At 40.3% G+C, this 21,168-nt stretch overlaps 1 protein-coding gene across 2 annotated transcripts in view; it reads right to left on the bottom strand.

Annotated features, from left to right (window-relative positions):
- Positions 1 to 21,168, bottom strand: part of LOC124284761 (UPF0764 protein C16orf89 homolog) — a 56,930-nt gene that overhangs the window by 10,483 nt on the left and 25,279 nt on the right. For both annotated transcript variants that reach the window (XM_046720865.1, XM_046720864.1), the window contains exons 2-3: positions 3,410 to 3,719; positions 1,144 to 1,255 (exon numbers count right to left, since the gene is read on the bottom strand). In XM_046720865.1, coding sequence (XP_046576821.1) covers positions 1,144 to 1,255; positions 3,410 to 3,719 — 422 coding nt within the window. The remainder of the gene's footprint in view (positions 1 to 1,143; positions 1,256 to 3,409; positions 3,720 to 21,168) is intronic.

The raw sequence follows: 21,168 nt of genomic DNA, 5'->3' as shown, positions 1-21,168 counted from the left end.
TGGTGTTTTGAGGCAAGTCATTTACCTAAACAATGCTAAGAACAGGACAACACGCAAAGCCGCCGTCAACAATTATGTGATAACCTCCACATGACGTTTCTCGGATATTGATTTAAGGGGGGTGATCAGTTAAAGAGATTGTTCAAATCACTAAAGTAACGGATTAACATGAACTTAACCGATTTGGGCTCCAATCCATCATCCAACATTCTGGTAATTGGGAAGCCATTTGTCACGACTTTGTTATAGAACGTAACTGATTTCACCTGGTTTATCGATTTCACTAAACCGTGCCTCAAAACGGATTTCTATTAACTTGTTACATGTCGGCTTTGGGAAATGTAGATGTAAATTGGATTCTCTGACAATCCGTAATGGTGAAAGTGGTCCGCTTTGGTTTTATATTCATTGGGAAATGACTGCAATAACACGTGACCAGTTCAGCCAATGAAAATGCAGGAATTTACAAGGATCACAACGGAATTTTCATTATGTACATATGAATTCTTTTAATATTTGAAGCAACTCACGATATCGAACTGCGCCGTGGACAACTTGGCCACAGGTGTCCCCAGTTGATCAACACTGAGTCTCTGATTACTACAGGTGTCCTACTAGCTGAGCAGAAATTTTTCTTTCCACAGTTTCATCACGAAACTAATTAGGTCCTGAATGTTCTCCAATAAATTGAATTATTGGATTTTCAAAATATAAATGGGTGAAAATGCTAACATCGTACCATCTTCTTTACACCAAAGACATACACTATGCATTAAACACCCTAGATATCTATTTCCAATATGGCCGCCGTGGCAGACATGCTTGCAATTGGTCCAGAGAAAACGTACTGGGATCATACCTTCGTGAAAGCTGGGTTCTACGGGATAGGTTTGCAAGAATGTGGGATCTCACTAAATAATCGGTGTCTTAAACAGATTGTATAACGTGTTTGTTATTAGAGTCGGAAGTCTGTTAATACATTTAGGCCCATACTTGTCTGGATATAAATAATTATTCGGATAAAGTTGCACAAGAGGTTTCAGAGGAGCTGTAAAACAAGCCTCACACCTCACACCTCACACCATAAGCTTACTTGCCAGTTCACGGAGACTAACGAGGAAGGCCGAATGCACGTGTACTCACATGTTCCACGACGATGAAGTAGAGCAGTTGGTGGGTGATGGTGTATCTTTTGGTGTCCCCCTTGGTCACAAGGTCAAGGCACGGCTGGGTCACGTTACAGCGAGGGATGGTCCTAAAGACAAAGATGGACAAACATGAGGGGCCGTAAACTAATCTTTAGTTACAGTTCGCTCTACCACCATGTATAGTTTAATAAAGTATACTTTCGCCCTGAACTATTATAGTTAAAGTACGAGGACGCTTGAATCCCCTGCGTTGCCGTGAAAACAGACGAAAATGGCCTAGCGACGTCAATACAGTGTGACGTAATGCCAAATTTGTACTTTGTCGTACAACAAATGCATGCGGTTATAGTGTAACAGTGTTTCTGTATCTAATTTAATATTTAGTCAAGGCAACAGGACTTGTGACAGCTGACGACCGCATCCGTGGTCTAGTGGATAGACTGGGTTCGATCCCCAACCGCGTTATACCAAAAGACGCTGAATATGTACTTGTTGTTGCCCTGGATGGTGCTTATTAAGATGATAAAACAGGGCAGCAAGAACAGGTTATCTCTGCGTGGTCAAGTGTCCGAGTAGGTTATCTGCGGCTTGGTATCTCGATTGAGAGAGAGGGGCGGTGGGGTAGCCTCGTGGTTAAAGCGTTGGCTCGTCACGCCGAAGACACCGGGTTCGACACGCACACAGACACACAAACTCTTACACTGACACACTTCACTGTCCCACGCCGTGATGTTGCTGGAATATTGCTTAAAGCGGCGTAAAACTAAACTCAGTCAGTCAGTCAGTCGATTGAGAGAGAGAACAAGCTCCCACACAAACACTCCACGTAGACAATGACACACAGACACACAAACACGCACACACACACAACAAACACTACACTGACACACTGACACTCACACACCTCACCTGACCTCACCTCACCTCACCTCCAAATTGAGCTCTCTGGTGTATTTCTTTGTAAATTGTTGTTGCCCAGATTGTATTCATTGTTGTAGTGTTGTTTGTCAACAATGTAAGCGTGTTTTGTTTGTTGTTTAACGTCGACCTCGGCACTGTTCCAGATACGTGACCGTGTAATGTTTATAATACAGCCCAGTTTTAACTGACACGCAGTGCTAGGGTTGACATCAAGTTCATGCCCGGAGTAAGGCTGATTTGAATTCCGTGAGTCATAAACCTCATTTCATTTGCTGCCAAAGTATAGCAATAGTGATAGTCCGCTAATATGACCCTCATATCCAGGTACATTGTCTGCTCACGGCGCTACGTACAGTACTATCCCCGGTCATAGGACACTATCGTACTATCCGATACTTTTTCAACTCCCCGGGGACCATACAGCCATGCTGCCTGTTAGGCGCAATGAACTAATCACTCACGGGTACCCATTTTACAGCTGGGTGAACTGAGACAATGTGGATTTAACCCATTTATGCATATCGTCCGTTTTGGGGACGGGTACTTCAAAAAAGCATTTCTCTCCTATTGTTGAAGATAGAAACCTGCAGTTTAGACGTGAATGAAGCTGAGTACATTGTTTAGTGGTTGAGCCATTCACATTACTTGTAGAGTTTAAGTTCTTTAGGCATGGTCACTTCCAGTGGCAAGACGGGTCCCCTGCCAATTCGGCGAATTGTGAGGTAAGATGATTTTTTCAGTGGTCCCTATTTTAACTATGTTCATTAGAATGTGTTTAAAACTTTCGTTGTTCAAATAGAAAAATTAAATGAAAATGGTTTGCATTTTTTCCACACTCAATTTTTCGCCAAAGTACCGGACTTAGGGAGGCAAATGTGCCCACCTTGGGACCCGAACATACTTAGGCGCCTCCACCGAGGATCGAACCCGGGCCTAGAACGTATACTACTTTAAGTATGCTAAGGATCGTATTGCTAAGGCATTACGTCCAACTATGTTCATTTGTTGAAATATATAGAAAAAGAAAACATTAAAAAAAGAATTAATTTTTTTTAAATTTGAAATTAAAAATTAAGAAACAAATATATGAAAAAAACTAGGCCAGGTAAACCCATGAGACAGAGAACTCCTTAGATGAAGGCTCCTAATGTCAATCAGTAGGTTCTCTGGTGTTTATTGATAGGCTATCGTTATGCAGCTGAGATATTTCAAAGTGCGGTGTTAAACACCATAAATAACGGCAACATAAAGAATTGAAAATAAATTTTAAAATTAGATACATTTTAAAATTAAAAATAAATAAAAAATGTAAAAAATATCTAGACAGGAAACTCCGTTACCGGTCGTTTTCCTGGAAGGTTCCAAGCAGCCTGGCGTAGCATCGATCCCCTTCTTCTTCATCATACTCCTTGTTGTGGCCGATCTCTACATCTTCCATTCCATGGAACCTAAATGGACGGTATTTAAGGATGTAAGGCTTGGAGATGGTTTCACGAAATCTGGCGAAGTAGTCCGGGCTCTCTTGTTCGATGTAGGGCATGGCCTTTTGGCAGGTGACTTCAAGCTCGGACCGGAAGCGACGTAATAAGTCTTTCAGTTCAGGAGAGCATGACCTAGACTCACATTCTTCCAGAGCTTCTATGATTTGTCCTGAAATAAACAAAAACTATGACTGAGACGGAAGTACGGTCGTTTCTGCGTTAAAACATGTTGTGAGATCATTGAGGTAAAAAACATTCAAATGTAAACTGACGATCAAAAGAAAGTACACACCTGATTTCTTTGGTAAAATATTTTCTTAAAAACAACATTAATATTTAAAAAGTGGTTTGATTCTGCCTTGTCACAAACATTGTGCAAGTGTTTCCAAAACACTACAGATATCGTATCGAATTACAACATTGCTAGCAAAATATTTATGCTTCTTTTTGGAAATAGTCCCAAAACACCAGGTGTGTGCTTTCTTAGGTACGTCAGTATATATTCTGAAATAAATGTGAGAAACCAAAGAAACAATGTAATCCTAAAACCGTAAGAACCATAAATATAGAGCAACTATTTTTTTGGTATGATATGTACCACAAATATTATATACGACGATGATAATATTCATTTGTCATAATCTTATTTTCCGACAAATCAGTTATATTATATTTATGGATGAATCTTGCCAATCTGACGAATGCCAACATCGGTTCCTAATTCAAACCATCATCAAAACCAAGGTAGGCAAATAAGTCATGAAAAGGATGTACACTAATATGACTTATGATTTCGTGAACCGGATGCTAAGGCAAATAATGGTCGTATGCCGAGAGGTTGGCACAGTTTGCATGAGTCTGGGTGAGTGAGTGAGTGAGTGAGTATGGTTTTTCGCCGTGTTTAGCAATATTCCAGCAATATCACGGCGGGGCATACCAGGATTGGGCTTCAGACATTGAACCAATGTAGGGATTCGAACCTGGGTCTTCGGAGTGACGGCTACGCCAGCGCCCGAGTACGCAAAATCCTACATTAATGTTGCATAGTATCTTGGATCAAGGAGTTAAAGTTAACTGTTCATTATGATTGATTATGTAAAGAAAAAAGAAAAACTGATAGAAAGCTTATCTATTTTGTTCCCATTAAAATTAATATAGAAATATAAGTATTGATATAAAAAATCAATAACTACTTCTTACTATATTTCATGTTTCACGTGCTTGATATATACCGTTATCACATGCCATCTCCAAACGTAAAAGAACCATATCACACCTGCTGGTCGCGAACACTTGAACTAGTTCAAGGGAGATTAAATTCATAGGTCAATAATCTGTTGCTATCGCAACACAGGTCACATGATACAGGTGAAGCTACTGATGTAGTGCTGGTCACAGATGTTCATCATGCACTTTGTACGTTGCCATGGTAACAGGATAGGCAGTACTTATTGCGGGTAATTTCGCTAATTGTTTTTTCAATTCTTTCCAGCATTAATATGTGTTCACCAATCTGTAAATCATAACACAGGATAAAACATGAAAGGAAAAAAACAATTATTTCTAGCCTTAGCTTGATTGGGATGTGGGTTAGCCTTGTGGTTGAAGCGTTTTCTCGTCACGCCGAAGGTCCGGGTTTGACTCCCTTAAAGGGAATCAGAATCGAAGTTACAGATGTGTTGCCTTCTTTTCTGATTTGCATATGAACATTTGAATTTACATGGATTGCAAGATTTTTCAATTTAAATTGCTTTACATTTCAAACCGACCGACCTAACTTTTAATCGCGTTGCTACGTGAACAAATGTTGCCCTTGATTTTTTTTAACAGACAGACAAAATAGTTTATTTTTGTGTCACGTGAATGTACATTGTAATTAAAAAGGCAGTGGTAAAAACATTAAATATACAACACCAGGCCAAATGGCCAATGAGACACACTAGACAATATGTGCATAAAATATATAAAATATAAGCTTAAAACATAAAAGGATTATCACACATATGAAAGATCCAGAACAAAAAACCCCTAAAATTAAAAAAATAAAATAAAATATGTTATTGGGATGATATCTTACGCCGATACATACGGTTAACCGTAGCGGCCAGTGGATTAACAATAGTTTCTGTTTGTAAAAGGAATGCAGCTTGTTCAGTGTTTGACACTTGACAGTTTAATATTCATATACAGGATGGTCGGGAACCACGTTAGGTCGTTTTGCATTCGGGAACTGCAATTTAATTATATACATATTTAATAACTGTACAAAGCATTCGATATGTGAAAAATTTTAATATCATTTTATATCAAAGTTAACGAATTTAAGAGAGAGACATGCAGTGTTACTGGATATACCGGTCCCAACAGCTGCTAAAGTTTAACTCTTTACATACATACACACATACATACCACATACACACATACACATATCGCCGATATCCAGTACAACTGCTCAAAGGCGCTTTTTCCCTCGATCATTGGATATCCATCATTACGGCACATCGTATTTTTCAATCTCAACTCCCTGGGGATCATACAACACTTGCTGCCTACCAGGCGCACCGAGTTAATGTGGCTTTTCCATCCTTACGAGGTACCCAGTCACAGTACTTTGTCCAACTTTACTGCACGTTGCTGTACCCGCAACTAGGTGTTTGCACGTATTCATGTGGCCACCATCTGGTCATCTACCAACGGATTCATGGGTTCTTTTAAGTGCACAGGGTTGTGTACTGTACACTAGGGGTTGTGACAACACTGAAATAGTCTGCACACAAAGTGAACTCCAAGGTTTTTACACCCGGTCACAGGTGGGCTCGATCCCGGCACCTCCAAGCTCGCTGGATTAATAGCCTGGCGCCTTAGACAGCTCGCCCACCGCGCTCATGAGTTATGATCAAGTCTTCAGTTGTTATAACCTGGTCTGCATGGGTTATGAACATATTTTCAGGGTTATAGGTTCTTCACGTTTTTTACCAGATCATCTTAGTTAGTGAACAGATGATCTAGCACTATAAATAGGTCCTTATTTGTTTTGACAAATAAACTCAGTCAATTGCAAATTTAATGGGACAATTAAACAAACATATGCTCGAATCCCGGCACCTCCAAACTCGCTGGATTACTAGCCTGGCACCTTAGACAGCTCGCCCACCGCGCTCCCTCATGCATCAGTCGACCTAGTTCTCCCGCCGCCCTTGACAGGCATGTCCTGTCCAGTGTTTCATATCACTTGTGTAGAAGAAGTGGTTGATATTTTCTCAGGAGAATCGATTTTTATATTCATTGGAGTGTGTACCTTTTCGACATTTTTCTGTATTCAACATTTCAAAGTTTTCAAGCCCGCGTTCTGTATAGTTTGGTACCGGAACTAGTTTCCTTAAAACAAATTTACTTTGAATAAATACATGGAGGAAATTCATCCATTCGTTTAACACTTCTGAATTTCTCAGCAGACGTTTTTCGTGGCAATTTCCATTTGTTAAATCTCATATTTTTCACATGACCTTGTAGAACAAGGGCTGACAAAGTTCTCCAGGCAACTTAACACGAACGGTTACAGGCCGGGAAAGCCACATTTCAAAAACAGAATTTGAACAAGGATCTTAACAACTAAAACAACATCAACTGAATGGATAATAGCCATGGACCGTATGCACAAAGAGACCTTAGTGCGGGGATTGTAGTAAATATATGTCTGGAATTATGACAGTCAAAGCGATAAGACCGGGTCGACCGTCGTATCTCAGGTTTAAGACAGATTTACTTAGCCGTGGCTCGAGGATATCATTGTGAGTCTGGGTTTTAGTCCCACTTGCACCAAGCGAGTTTAGCGTTAAGACTTTCCTATCTTCTATATTTCAACACTGACAACACTTCAGTCAAATGCACGTTATGACATATACTGTCAAGAGAATATCAGATCTGATTCCAGTGAAAAGATCCAGTATAGCATCCAGGTAACTGAAGGGGCAAGTCGTTGGGCCCTACGAAGACCTGTTGACCTCGATCAAGAGACGCAAGCTCAAATGGTATGGCCATGTCATGAGATCATCAGGGCTTGCCAAGACATTCCTGCAGGGCACAGTGCAAGGAGGGAGAAGGAGAGACAGACAGAGGAAGAGATGGGAGGACAACATCCCAGAATGGACGGGCTTGAGGTTGAGATACACAATCAGGAGGTCAGAAAACCGAGAGGATTGGAGGATGCTGGTTGCCAGATCACCTGTGGCGCCCCAACGGTTCACAAGACTACGGGATAGATGATGAGATGATGATGAACTGAAGGGGTGGTGAGGTAGCCTAGTGGTTAAAGGATCCCCTCGACAGGTCGAAGACCCGAGTTCGATTCCCCTCATGGGTACAATATGTGAAGGCCATTTCTGGTGTCCCTGCCACAATATTGCCGGAACATTGCTGAAAGCGGCGTAAAACCATTTTCACTCACTCCTCAAGGTAACTGAATCATGGCCACGGAGTCGATCTGTTAATCCGCGAAATTCCGTTTTCGGGTGGGGTTTTGGGAGATCACATATACACCTGGTTGATAGAGTGTCTGCTTGTAGAGGTCGTTGGTTGGATCCTCGGCCAAGAGATGATACTTGTTGCTACTCTGCCTGGCTGTTGACACTCCCGGGACAAAACAAGGACTGGAGGGCTTGAGGCTGACTGGGTTATCGATGTTATTCATGGTGGCTCAGTACATTAGCAATATAAACCTGGCAGTATCCGGGCCTAATACAATCACACACATACACATACACACATGCATGTTCACACACATCACACAAACACGTACACACTCAGACAAACACGCATATACATACATATACAAGCACGCTGACACACATACACACATACATGTACATACACACACATACGCACGCACACACACATACACATACACACAGGGAGAAACACACACAAACACACAGACAAACACACAAATCCATGTATATGTATATGCAAGCACGCTCACACACATACACACATGCATGTACATATGCGCACGCGCACGCACGCACACACACACACACATGCATGCACATGTCGTTGTATTACTGCAATCATCTTCAAAGCGATGTGAAATGCAATTTCAAATCACGTCCGCCAACCCTTGATCTCTTACAAGTAATTGCAACTCATAGGATTTGTATATGAAAAAGCCGGCGATGTTGTTACATAAAGGAGGTTGTAACATCCTCAGATTAATCACAAGATTTTCTCGACAAGCCAGCACACGTTTAGATCCTTTTGAATCGTGTTCCAATTTCGAAGAAAAGTGGATTCATTACTTTAGATTGCTGTGGTAATTACTCAACATCTGAACTTCGCCAACAGGGAATTTGGTCAAAAACACCAATTTGCATGATGGTTAACATTGTTCGCTGTTTAAGGCCACGCTACACGCATGATAATAAAGATATAGGTGATGATGATGATGATGATGATGATGATGATGATGATGATGATGATGATGATGATGACAGAGCGAGTAAGGTTTCACGTCGTTTTAGCAATAACCTAGTAATTTCACATGAAAGCGAACCCGGATAGACGGCGAACGCTTAGTTTCTGTGCAACCGCGCTGTCCTTAATAAGGACGAGAGAAAACAGCGGAGAAATAATGCCAACATGATTACGGAAGTTCAGTGTGATTTCCTTCCCTCCCCAAGGGTGTTCCAGTTGTGACAAATCATTATCTATATCCGATTTGGCAGTACGAGTTCGGTGACACAATACACAATCCAGCGAATTTTCTTTATGAACAATTAAAACATTAAACATATTAATTAAATGAAGCAAAGTCATATCTTATGTGCTCTGACTATGGTAAACCTCGAGCTCTTCCCATACACAAACATCAAATTGTGCAACTCTTTTTCATTTACTGTTATATGGTAATGACGTTTGTTCACCATGTTGATGAATTGGTCATCACTTTTATTTCGGACATTAGTGACCTTGACCTCAAGCTCCCTTCTCCAAGTTATCAGAGTGACTGGTACAGTGCCAGCGCGTTCGGATGCCAGAGACAGACTATAGCTCAGGGGGTGTCCTCCCATTTGTCAGAACTCCCAGTCGTGAGACACATTAATTAATGGTCGAGTGCACCTGGGTAGTGTTTCCACATCCCTACAATGAAAGTGGGAACAACCCTGTTGTTGAATAGTACCCACAGGAGACATGCGTCATTAATGAGTTAATTAACACAGAAGACATTGTTTGTTAAAGGTTAAAGAGCATTTATTGTTTTCAATAAAAAACATCGATAGATACAGAAACAATGAAATAGATTATAAAAGATAGGAAGCAGGTAGGTCGACATCGGTACTTGCTGATCGAAAAGAGCAGACAAAGGTTAATAAATAGATTTATATTAATTATAATTAAGTTATTAAGTTAAAAACAGTTATTGTTACATTATTTAAACACGTAAATCTGAGTAGGTATATTTGTTTCTCTTTCAAATGATCACGTTTCCGACGTTTATCTTTTAGAGACATTTACTTGAGTAGGTTAATTATTTTATTATTTTAAGTTTCATTAAGTTAACTCCAGAGGAGCGCAAGAATGATCTGTAGCCAGTTTGAAGAATGTAAAGCAATCAGATTTTATGATTTACGGTGAATTAGGTAGATACCTAATTCAAACCACAATTTAGAACTTCAAACCACAGGTTGCCCATTGAAACATGACGTTGGTACGGCATCAAAAGATGTAATAGAATCTAAAGATGCCAAACTGATCAAAACTGGACTTTCTTCAATGTTTTATAATGTATGAATATGCTGAATGTTGTCTGTATAACTATATGTGATCGTAAAATGTGATTATAAAATGATATGTGAGAATAAAATGTCTGTTTTGTTCTGTTCACAAGGTTCAGTTACATAGCTATCCCTAATTAGCTAGGGTTAATCCATTCTATCAGATAGGGGAGTATGGGGTGTTTTCTTTGTTAATTACCTACTCCACTGTCTCACAACTGGGAGTCTCACAATTGGGAGTTCTCACAAATGGGAGTAGACCGCTCAGGGCACGGTTCTAAAATCCGACTCGAAAGCGATGTGCATCGAGCTTCAAAGCACCAAGGACCTTGGAGACGTTCCTCGAGATCTGTTGAGTAAGGCAAGTCTTAGTCCTGTTTAAGTTGACTCTTACGTCAAGCATGGCTTACGAATTCTAAACCTGAATTCCTGTTTTGGAGCTTTCTTTGGAGTTTACCGCCACAATATTCGAGCTATATGGCGTCAAAGAAAAGCAAATAATGTTCCACTTCAAGACAAAAGTAATTATTTGCCAGATGAAATTTCATTAACTTGAAATATAGTTTTGTTATATGTCGCGAACGAAGCAAGTTTATTGTCTCAACAATTAGCTTCTATATATGTCTGTATTTGAACATGTCTCACGTCTTTGATTCGACTCACAAACAGAAAACGGTTTTAATGAAGTAATAATGTTAGATATGAAACATGTCGGTTTAGAGAGAGTCAGTTAGGAGATAAACACACCTCGTTGGCCAATTTCCGGGTGTTATTGAGTATTTGAAGCACGGGGATTTCATTTGGAACCGACGGCGTGAATTTTGGTTTTGCAATTTGCACTAAAACATGTTTTGGAACAGGATTTTAGTTTCGGTATTCGGAATAGAGGGATGTCGGATTAGAGAGAGTTTCTTATATGATATTATATAGGGACGAATTCGGGACCAAATAAATATGTCGGTTTACAGGGAATATGGGATTAGAGGGATGTCGGTTTAGAGGGAGTCCACTGTATTACTTGACATATCTATTGTGCTGAAGTTTGAAGTTTGATACTCATCACGTGACAAATGGCAGGCTATTCGTCACGTCCCACTCTGGTACATTAGTACTGATAACATATAACAAGATGACGACATCCGTGTATCAGTCACGTAAAAACGTGTTACATCCTAACCTGATGTCACACTGAACAATGTTAAAGCTAAATGAAGGCGGTTTGTAAATAATCTAGATAATACAATCCAGTCCAGTGATTAACATCATGAACATCGATCTACGATACATGGATGCGACTTAATGCGCTTGCCGAGTCAGCGAGTCTGTCAAATGGGTCACGTGACGAATCAACGTCAACGTCAATCCGGGTTACAATTGGTCTTGATCAGTAACCCATGCTTAGAGGCGACTAACGGGATCGGGTGGTCAGGCCCACGGACTTGGTTGACACATGTCATCGTATCCCAATTGCGTAGATCGATGCTCATGCTGTTGATCACTATATTGTCTGGTCCAGACTCGATTATATACAGACCGCAGTCAAAAACTGGAATATTCCTGAGTGCGGCGTTAAGCAACAAACAAATAAACGAAAACGTCGACGCCAGGGAATAATCATTCTGGATTTTCTGCCGAAGCAGATCCCATTGGGAGTAAAATTCGCAGTAGTGATGAAAATTACATAATATGAATGGATCACTAAGTATAAGTGATGACGTGTGGTGTTGGAGAAAATGATAATTTTGTCTGTACAGGTTGCACGTGTCACTTTAAAAGTCTTCAGTTTGAAAAGTGTCATTGGTTAAGGGGGTGTTAAAACTCGGGTAAAGGTCATAGCATGAGATGGCATCGCGCGAGTTGACAAGCGACGTGACAGACGAAATGTCTGTGACCCCTGCCAGGAATATATGTCTTTAATAACACATGGTATGGCATTATGACGATATTCACATACCGGTCACGTGACTAATGGCGGACTAAGTGGTACGCATAACGTGGATCTAATTGCATCACGTCTCTAACATTGCGTCAAAGCGATCGATGATGGATGAGTGAAATCGACATTGGGCGGAAAATGGGAACACCCACAGGCTCGTGGAATATACAAGGGTTTAGAAGAAATATTCGCACTGACAGGCCGTGAAATGTACATGGAATGAGAAAAAAACCTGCAAACAAAGGCTGTGAAACATATTAAGATCTATCCGAAAATGTTGGAAACACATTAAAGCAGGTTAAAAAATAACCTAGCCTCGAGCTGAAAAAATACTACCGTCGAATTTAGAAATGATCAACGGCATCTTGCAATATTAAGAGCTTAGAAATATTCACACCCACAGCATGTGAATGAAAAATATCTGTAGTATCTTACATGATTGTGTTTGGTTGTTGTTTAACGCCGCACTCAGCAATATTCCACCTATATGGCGGCGGTCTGTAAATAATCGAGTCTGGACCAGACAATCCAGTGTTCAACATCATGAGCATCGATCTACGCAATTGGGAACCGATGACATGTGTCAACCAGGTCAGCGAGCCTGACCACCCGATCCCGTTAGTCGCCTCTTACGACAAGCATGGGTTACTGAAGACCAATTCTAACCCGGATCTTCCCGGGTTAACGTAATTGTCGGTAGACATTTCTCTCATTATGAAAAAACGGAGTCTTTAAACATATGGTACTCTTAAGTTATTAAATCGATTGTATGTTACATTATGGAAATATAATTTTTTTTAAAGCGCTGAATGAGTTTCCATTCTGGTGCAGTTGTTGTGTAAAACATACAGAATTGTTGAAATCGTGAAAGTAACAATTAACCTAAAAAAAGCCCTTCCGAAACTGCTGACAACAATAGAAAGACCTTATTATCCACATTCACACTTGATGTAAATGGCGCCAACAACAAAGCTGGCAGACTTAATAAGCTTTCCTAGATCAAAGTTAACCAGTGTTTGATCATTTTTTAATATAATTAGATTAGATCCACACTTTCCAAGAAAAATACTTCACAGTGATGGACTCTTAGATAGCATTACATGGGAGGACACGTAATGGTTGCGTGAGTTTCTTGAATATGAAGAGAGAATAAATCACCGCTGTCATTTTGCAGGACACTCAGGAAACACTGGATGGAGTGAGTGAGTGAATGAGATTGGTTATGCGTTAACCACCAGCAATCGCGTTAACTAGATACTGGATTGAGTAAGTGAGGTTAACGGCGGATCAGCAATCGTGAAGCTACTGACGTCAACTAGATACTGGATTGAGTGAGTGAGTGAGTGAGTGAGTGGTGAGTGAATGAGTTTGGTTAACGACGGATCAGCAATCGTGAAGCTGCTGACGTCAACTAGATACTTGAGTGAGGGAATGAGTTTGATAAACTACGGATCAGCAATCATAAAGCTGTTTTGCGTCAACAAGATAAGGGGTGTGAGTGAGTGAGTGAGTGAATGAGTTTGGTAAACTACCTATCAGCAATAGTAAAGCTGTTGGCGTCAACTAGATAAGGAGTGTGAGTGAGTGAGCTGCACAGATATTGGCAGTAATAGAGACTTCAGCTTCTCAACAAATTTTGTTAGAAGCGATGTAGAATCCATTGATTAAAATCAATTCTTTTTAAATTTATATATTTCACGATAACAAAATTTAGGTTAAATGATAAGTGCGTTTATTTCTACGCCGCTTTGAACAAAATTTCATGTGTGTCAAAGCGTGACAGTAAAAACTATTTCAGCTATGCCAAGATGGGTGACACCAGTAATAGACTTGACACATTGTTCCCGTGTCCTCAGCGGGAAGAGCGAACACTATAATGAGGTTAGTTTTACGCCGCTTTTAGCAATATCCCATCAATATCACTGCGGGGAATACCAGAAATGGGCTTCACACATTTTACCCATGTTTGGAATCGAACCCGGGTCTTCGGCGTGACGAGCGAACGCTTTAACCACTAGGCTACCCCACTGCCTCAGAAGCGATGCAGGCCTTGGTGTGCCACTTTCACGAAACCAATGGTAAGGTGTTAACTAGCCAACATACTCAGAGCGAGTAGGGGAGTCAAACCCATGATTTTAGGTTTCTGGTTCACCTAGCGGAAGACACGCTTGAACTACCGCAAAAAGAGATAATATTATTTTTTGGTTGTTTTGAGGAACCAGAGCCTGTATTATCCAAATAATCTCTGTAACGTCAACTTGATTGTCCTAACACTATTGAGCACTAGAAAGCGTCCAGGTTACTATCCACTCAACTCAACCCGCCGAAGGCACTCTGGGGCAAACACATTGTTAGCTTATGGACCGAGCACACAAAGTGAAGTGACATACAGAGGATCCGTATTTGCCTCGCGACCACTTGGGAAAAGCAACATGATCGAAGAGACAAACATACATCGTAGCCACATTTTAATGGGATATGAACTGGTCTTGATCTCCTAGACCTGATTTGTGTATTTCATAGACCGGATGTCGATTGGTAGTGGCTAGATTTTCATGGATTATGACCTGGATCTCCCCGGACAAGCACCGGGCTAGCTATTCTCGAACCGTTCGTAGCCCTACGGACTTCTTAAGCCCATTCTTAACACATTGGCTACGATCAAAATTGATAATTCTTAGGACTACGAACGTTTCGAGAATAAGGGTCCTGGGCCCCGTTCCTCAAAGAGATCGTAGCGCTACGACAGTCGTAAGTCTATGTTAAAGTATGGGAGTTATGACTGTCGTAGCGCTACGATCGCTTTGAGGAACGGGGCTCTGATCTCCATTCGTAAGTTGTAGTATAGAGCTACGATAGGTCCTGACGTTACGAACGCTTCGTGGATCAGGGCCCCGTTCCTCAAAGCGATCGTAGCGCTACGACAGTCGTAAGTCTATGTTAAAGTATGGGAGTTACGATCATCTTAGCGCTACGATCGTTGTGAGGAACGGGGCCCAGAACCAGGCCTTCATTAAGACCATGTCGAGATCTCGGCGGACTAGGACCAGATCTTAATTGGCAGTGGCCAAGTCTTCAAGGGTTACCACCATGTTGAGATCTCAGAGCTCTTGGACCACATCTCAACAGATTATATCGAGGTCTTTATGGGTTATTGACAGACCATCATGGGCTACGATGATGTTGTCATGAGTTATGATCAGGTCTTCAGTTGTTATAACCTGGTCTGCATGGGTTATGATCATATTTTCATGGTTATAGGCTCTTCGCGTTTTTTACCAGATCATCATAGTTAGTGAACAGATGATCTAGCACTATGAATAGGTCCTTATTTGTTTGGACAAATGAACTCAGTCAATTACAAATTTAATGGGAAAATTAACCAGTGACAATAATATGAGATATGTTAATAATATGAAAATAAGTTATTGCTATATTTCCAGTGAACATAACTCAGTTACTCTAAACTCAGCTTACAGAAAAATCAATTCTCATTTCGCTTCACATTCCAGATTTTTACATCACCCAGTGTTTTAATCCCTTAAAATCACATTACCACCACATCAAAGGGGTTATATTAAAACTAGCCATTCTGTTCCCAGGAATACCCCGTTTTTGACGAAACCTTCATGGGCTACGATCAAATTTTCATAGGTTATGAACAGACATCCATGGAATATGAACAGATCATTCTGTGTTATGACAAGGTCTTCATGGATTATCCTCAACTCTGTAAGGGTTGACCAGATGGGTTTTGACAATGTCGTCTGTAACAACAGATCTTGGCGGGTTAGACCAGATCTTCATGGACTTTAGATTTTTCATGTGTTACAGAGAGAATTTCATGGGCTAAGACGAGGCCTTCGTGCGTTATGACAACATATTCATGGGTTATGTCATGACTTTCACGGTGCATGACCAGATCTTCTTCGGGACAGATCTTCGAGGGTTATGACTTAGCAACAAGATCTCCACGGGCTAAATCTTCAAAGGTTGTGATTAGATTTATAGGTTTGATTGTCGCTTAAAAAACATAAAACAATTATGCTTAAGGATGTTGTGAAAGAAGAAATGTTTCCCACCAAAATTAATGATCAAATATCAAAAACCAAATGTCTAGTTTTGCAGCTGTATCTGAAGAAAACAAATATTTATTAAGAAAATCGAGTCTTTATGACTGAATCTTGTTGTAATTACTTCATATAGCGCCGGGCGGTGGGGTAGCCTAGTGGTTAAAGCGTTGGCTCGTCACGCCGAAGACCCGGGTTCGATTCCCCACATGGGCACAATGTGTTAAGCCCATTTCTGGTGTCCCCCGCCGTGATGTTGGTGGAATATTGCTAAAAGCGGCGTAAAACTAAACTCAGTCAGTCAGTCAGTCAGTCAGTCATATAGCGCCATAATACCACAATAATGATACCATAATACCACAATAATGATACCATAATACCACACTCGCTAACTATACATAACTGAGTGACAGACTTTTTTCAGTTTGATAGGGAATGGTTGGCCCAGATATGCAACGTTTCATTGCGTCATGCTGGGAGCCAAGAGTAATGGCAGTAGTGGCTTCAGACATTACCACTCAGGATGCTCCAGCACACAATGAATTATATATCCTAAACCTCACCAATACGACTAATCTTCGTTCACACACAGTACCGCATGTGGTATCCTCCAAGGTTCCTGTCCGATATGGTTTCAGTATATGACGAAGTTGTATTCTCTAGAGGCATCTGGCTGACAGAAATTAAGTCAAACCCTTTCAGTGTTCCACGTGTTGATCAAAGCATGACTTAGAGCGTCTCGTGTTCACTCCAGACGGTCTAGACAGAAGACGTGTAATCTTTAATGTATCTGTTCTGTTAGGTGTGAATTACAGCAGAGGTTCTAACATTCATCAAATATGACAGGAGAGGTGGTACGCTAAGCTTTGAGTAATTCATAAAGCCATCGTCAGCCAAGACATTTTGATGCAAGGCTTAAGCATTGTGCAAAATTGTCTTTCGTGTTAATAAGAGGTTTAAGGCCAAGGGTTTCAATATTACTTATTTTATGGTATGCAAATTGTCAGATAAACGGCAATGTTTCCAAGGACATTAATGCCTTGTTGGGGCAGCTCGATGGTTACAGCGTTTGTCATATTGAAATAGCAGTTTCGATACCTAAATAGGTTTATTGTGTGAAACCAATTTGGTTGACTGCCTTCGTTATTATGACTGGAATATTAATACATGTGCTTTAAAATCGGGACATTCTCTCATTTCAATGAAACTATCCAAACATACTGAACAGAAGAAATAAGGGAACCGATGAAACGAAAGTGGGCGTTTAATAACGGTAAATGTCAGGCGCGCAACAAGCCAATTGTTTCGTTTAAGCCCGATATGTAGCAAAGCTTTATATCTAGATAGTATTGATGGCTTGTCCAAACTTTTAAGCAAAAATCATGGGTACGCCCGGGTTTCTTTTATAATGGTAGCTACGCCCCCGAATGTTTGTAAACACTCATAGGATGTGTTGGGCGATACATGTAAGACACCATGACTGTATATTGCTGATGTATTGCCTTCAATTCCTACTGAATCTATCCCTAAACTGGGCCGCATTTCCGAGTACTGGGTCTCGAGTACTGGGTCTCGAGAACATCTCAGTTACTAGCGGGCCAGACCAATACTAGTAACTGATGACGACCTTGGAAGGATGTGGTTTGGCATGGCCTTCTTACTGTTGTACAATTCCGCTGATTAATTCTAGCGAATGGTACAAAACAATGACAAGATGCAGAATGTTGTCACCGCTGGTTAGTCAAATATCCAGAAATGTCCAAAGCATAAACAATGGGCCACATATACTGTACCCACGTGAGGAATTGAACCCGGCCTTCGGTGTGACGAGCGAATGGTTTAACCACTAGGCTACCCAACCTGCCCAATGGTATTGTAGATGTACCTGCATCCATACCATCAGTTCCCATAACATATACCAAGAGAACACTGTTTAAATCAGTTAGCACAGATTCAATGAAGCCAACCCTTTCCAGCTGTTTCCCAAACACGTGTACAAACATTCTAGAGTGAAACAAAGTATTTGCATTCAACGGAGAGTTAACAAAATCCATACACCATCCACTGAGATGACCAAAACGTGAACCTGCTGTCCAGACAGTACTTCCTGTTTCCGGACAAAGAAATGTAGCTCACTTAGCATGCGTCAGAGTTAGTGGTTGGTGATGTATGTGCAGTTATCAGATGAGCTTCGACCTGGTGTTGTGTTACTTGTTTGGGGAAAGTATCCATGATGGGTTTTGTGAATGCGTGGTCTTGTACTTCCGGCTATCCGTCCATATTTATTTATGTATTTATGTATTTATTTATTTATTTATTTATTTATTTATTTATTTATTTATTTATTTATTTATTTATTTATTTATTTATTTATTTATTTATTTATTTATTTATTTATTTGACCACTTGCTTTATATTTTAGTCGAAATGAAATGTGTTTAAGGAACTCCTGTTATATCGAACTAACATTAGACGTCCCTAGTAACCATAGTATCCTGTATACTGAAATACTGTTCAAAGTGGCGTCAGTGCAGTGCGTCTGAGGCCTTTGGGTGAAAGAAACGTATAATCAACAAGGAAGACTGTCCCCAGAAAGATGGTCTCAAGTTTGTTTCATCCAACTTTACACTGGTTAGTTTGTTATTACTAGTTTTGACTTTCTTCTATCCGATATGTATCCCTTTACAAAACAATAGGCGTTATTACCACTTTAGTGAATTAAAAACCTGTTGCCAAAAGGTCTACCTACAGGTCTGGACATGTAGAAGACATCACATTTCGTTCAGCAATGCTAGGAATATTTAGCATCTTCACCGCATGATCGTCGATCTACCACAGATGGATGCAACTGATTAACCAAAATGACCGATCCTATCTGAATCTGTGAATATACATACCAAATACTGGCAACAGCCGCACCAAGCTGTATGATGGAGGATTTCGATTTTCCAAACTGGAACTTTCCCTCCAGAACACAGAATATACCTTCGGCTCTAGTTGACACTTTTAACATTTCTAAGTTGTTGTTTTTTGCACTTTTTATTAAAAAGAAAGAAACAATTTGTTAACGCTAACGTTTTCGGTAAAGGTTGAAACGCATAATCTTTCGGGAAAATCACTTGAATTTTCAGTGATCCTTTGTGTGAGTTGTCATCACTGTTTCACATTTCACGCACTGGTGAATTGAGTGTGATTTGTTTGGATTATGGCGTTTCAAGTTCAACTAAACACGGTAGCAGAACCCGGAAGCACGCTTCACATAGCGGGGATATATGTTATACGCTGACACTGATAAATGACATATCATCAATGTACCTGTGACATACAAGTTTAACAAACGATGAATGTAAATGGATAGATAGACAGATAGATAGATAAATGGATGGATGGATGGGTGGATGGTAGATGGATGGAGAGAGAGAGGGAGTTAGAGAGGATGAATGGGTGGATGGATGGATAAATCCATGCGTCTTTAGAGTAATATGGCAGTTCGTTGTCACAGTCACACATGGTTGTAATATTAACTGACATAGTTTTAATACACAGTTTTTGCCTGGATTGTCACGGTGAAAGTGTGTCATAAGTATATGGATTGTTATAGTCTAAGTAAGTAAGTATATGGATTGTCACATTCCAAGTGTGGCGTAAGTATATGGATTGTCACATTCCAAGTGTGGCGTAAGTATATGGATTGTCACAGCCTAAGTGTGTAGTAAGTATATGGATTGTCACAGCCTAAGTGTGTAGTAAGTATATGGATTGTCACAGCCTAAGTGTGTAGTAAGTATATGGATTGTCACAGCCTAAGTGTGTAGTAAGTATATGGATTGTCACAGCCTATGTGTGTAGTAAGTATATGGATTGTCACAGCCTATGTGTGTAGTAAGTATATGGATTGTCACAGCCTAAGTGTGTAGTAAGTATATGGATTGTCACAGCCTAAGTGTGTAGTAAGTATATGGATTGTCACAGCCTAAGTGTGTAGTAAGTATATGGATTGTCACAGCCTATGTGTGTAGTAAGTATATGGATTGTCACAGCCTATGTGTGTAGTAAGTATATGGATTGTCACAGCCTATGTGTGTATTAATCATATTGATTTTTATAGTCTAAGCATGCATTAATCATACTGATTTTCATAGTCTTAGTATGTATATGTAGTAAGAATATAGATTGTCACGGTCTAAGTGTGTATTAATCACATTGATTTTCACAGTCTAAGTATGTATTAATGATACGGATTGTCATAATTTACATAAATAGCATGTGTATTGATTGTTTCATTCTAAATATATGCAGTAATAACAATCGTAGATATACATCGCCACAACCAAAGAAAAGGGTACAGACATAAATATGACTGACTGACTGAGTTTAGTTTTACGCCGCTTTTAGCAATATTCCAGCAATATCACGGCGGGGGACACCAGAAATGGGCTTAACACATTGTGCCCATGTGGGGAATCGAACCCGGGCCTTCGGCGTGACGAGCCAACGCTTTAACCACTAGGCTACCCCACCGCCCCCGACATAAATATGAACAGTGTAAGTGCGTTGTATTGCTATGGATTGTCACAGTCTAAGTATAAAGTATACAAACAGACTGCCACAATTTAAGTATTGTCTTAGTCTGCGTTGTATCATACCATCAATATCAACTGCTTGTGGTGTCAAAGGAATTGGCAGAAACTGCATACAAAGTATAATCACATACATATAATAATCCATAAAATATTCATATGCACGTGGCATTCCCAAGATGAACACATGATACATCTACCCCGTTTTGCTCAGTTGGTTTATAACACCACGCCCACGAGATGATAAACCCAATACTGAACA

The sequence above is a fragment of the Haliotis rubra genome, unplaced genomic scaffold (assembly GCF_003918875.1).
Source record: "Haliotis rubra isolate DU_JTF1 unplaced genomic scaffold, ASM391887v1 Scf344, whole genome shotgun sequence".
Lineage (NCBI taxonomy): Eukaryota > Metazoa > Mollusca > Gastropoda > Lepetellida > Haliotidae > Haliotis > Haliotis rubra.
Note: the sequence above shows the minus strand (reverse complement) of the source record. Positions and strands in the feature narration are given on the sequence as shown.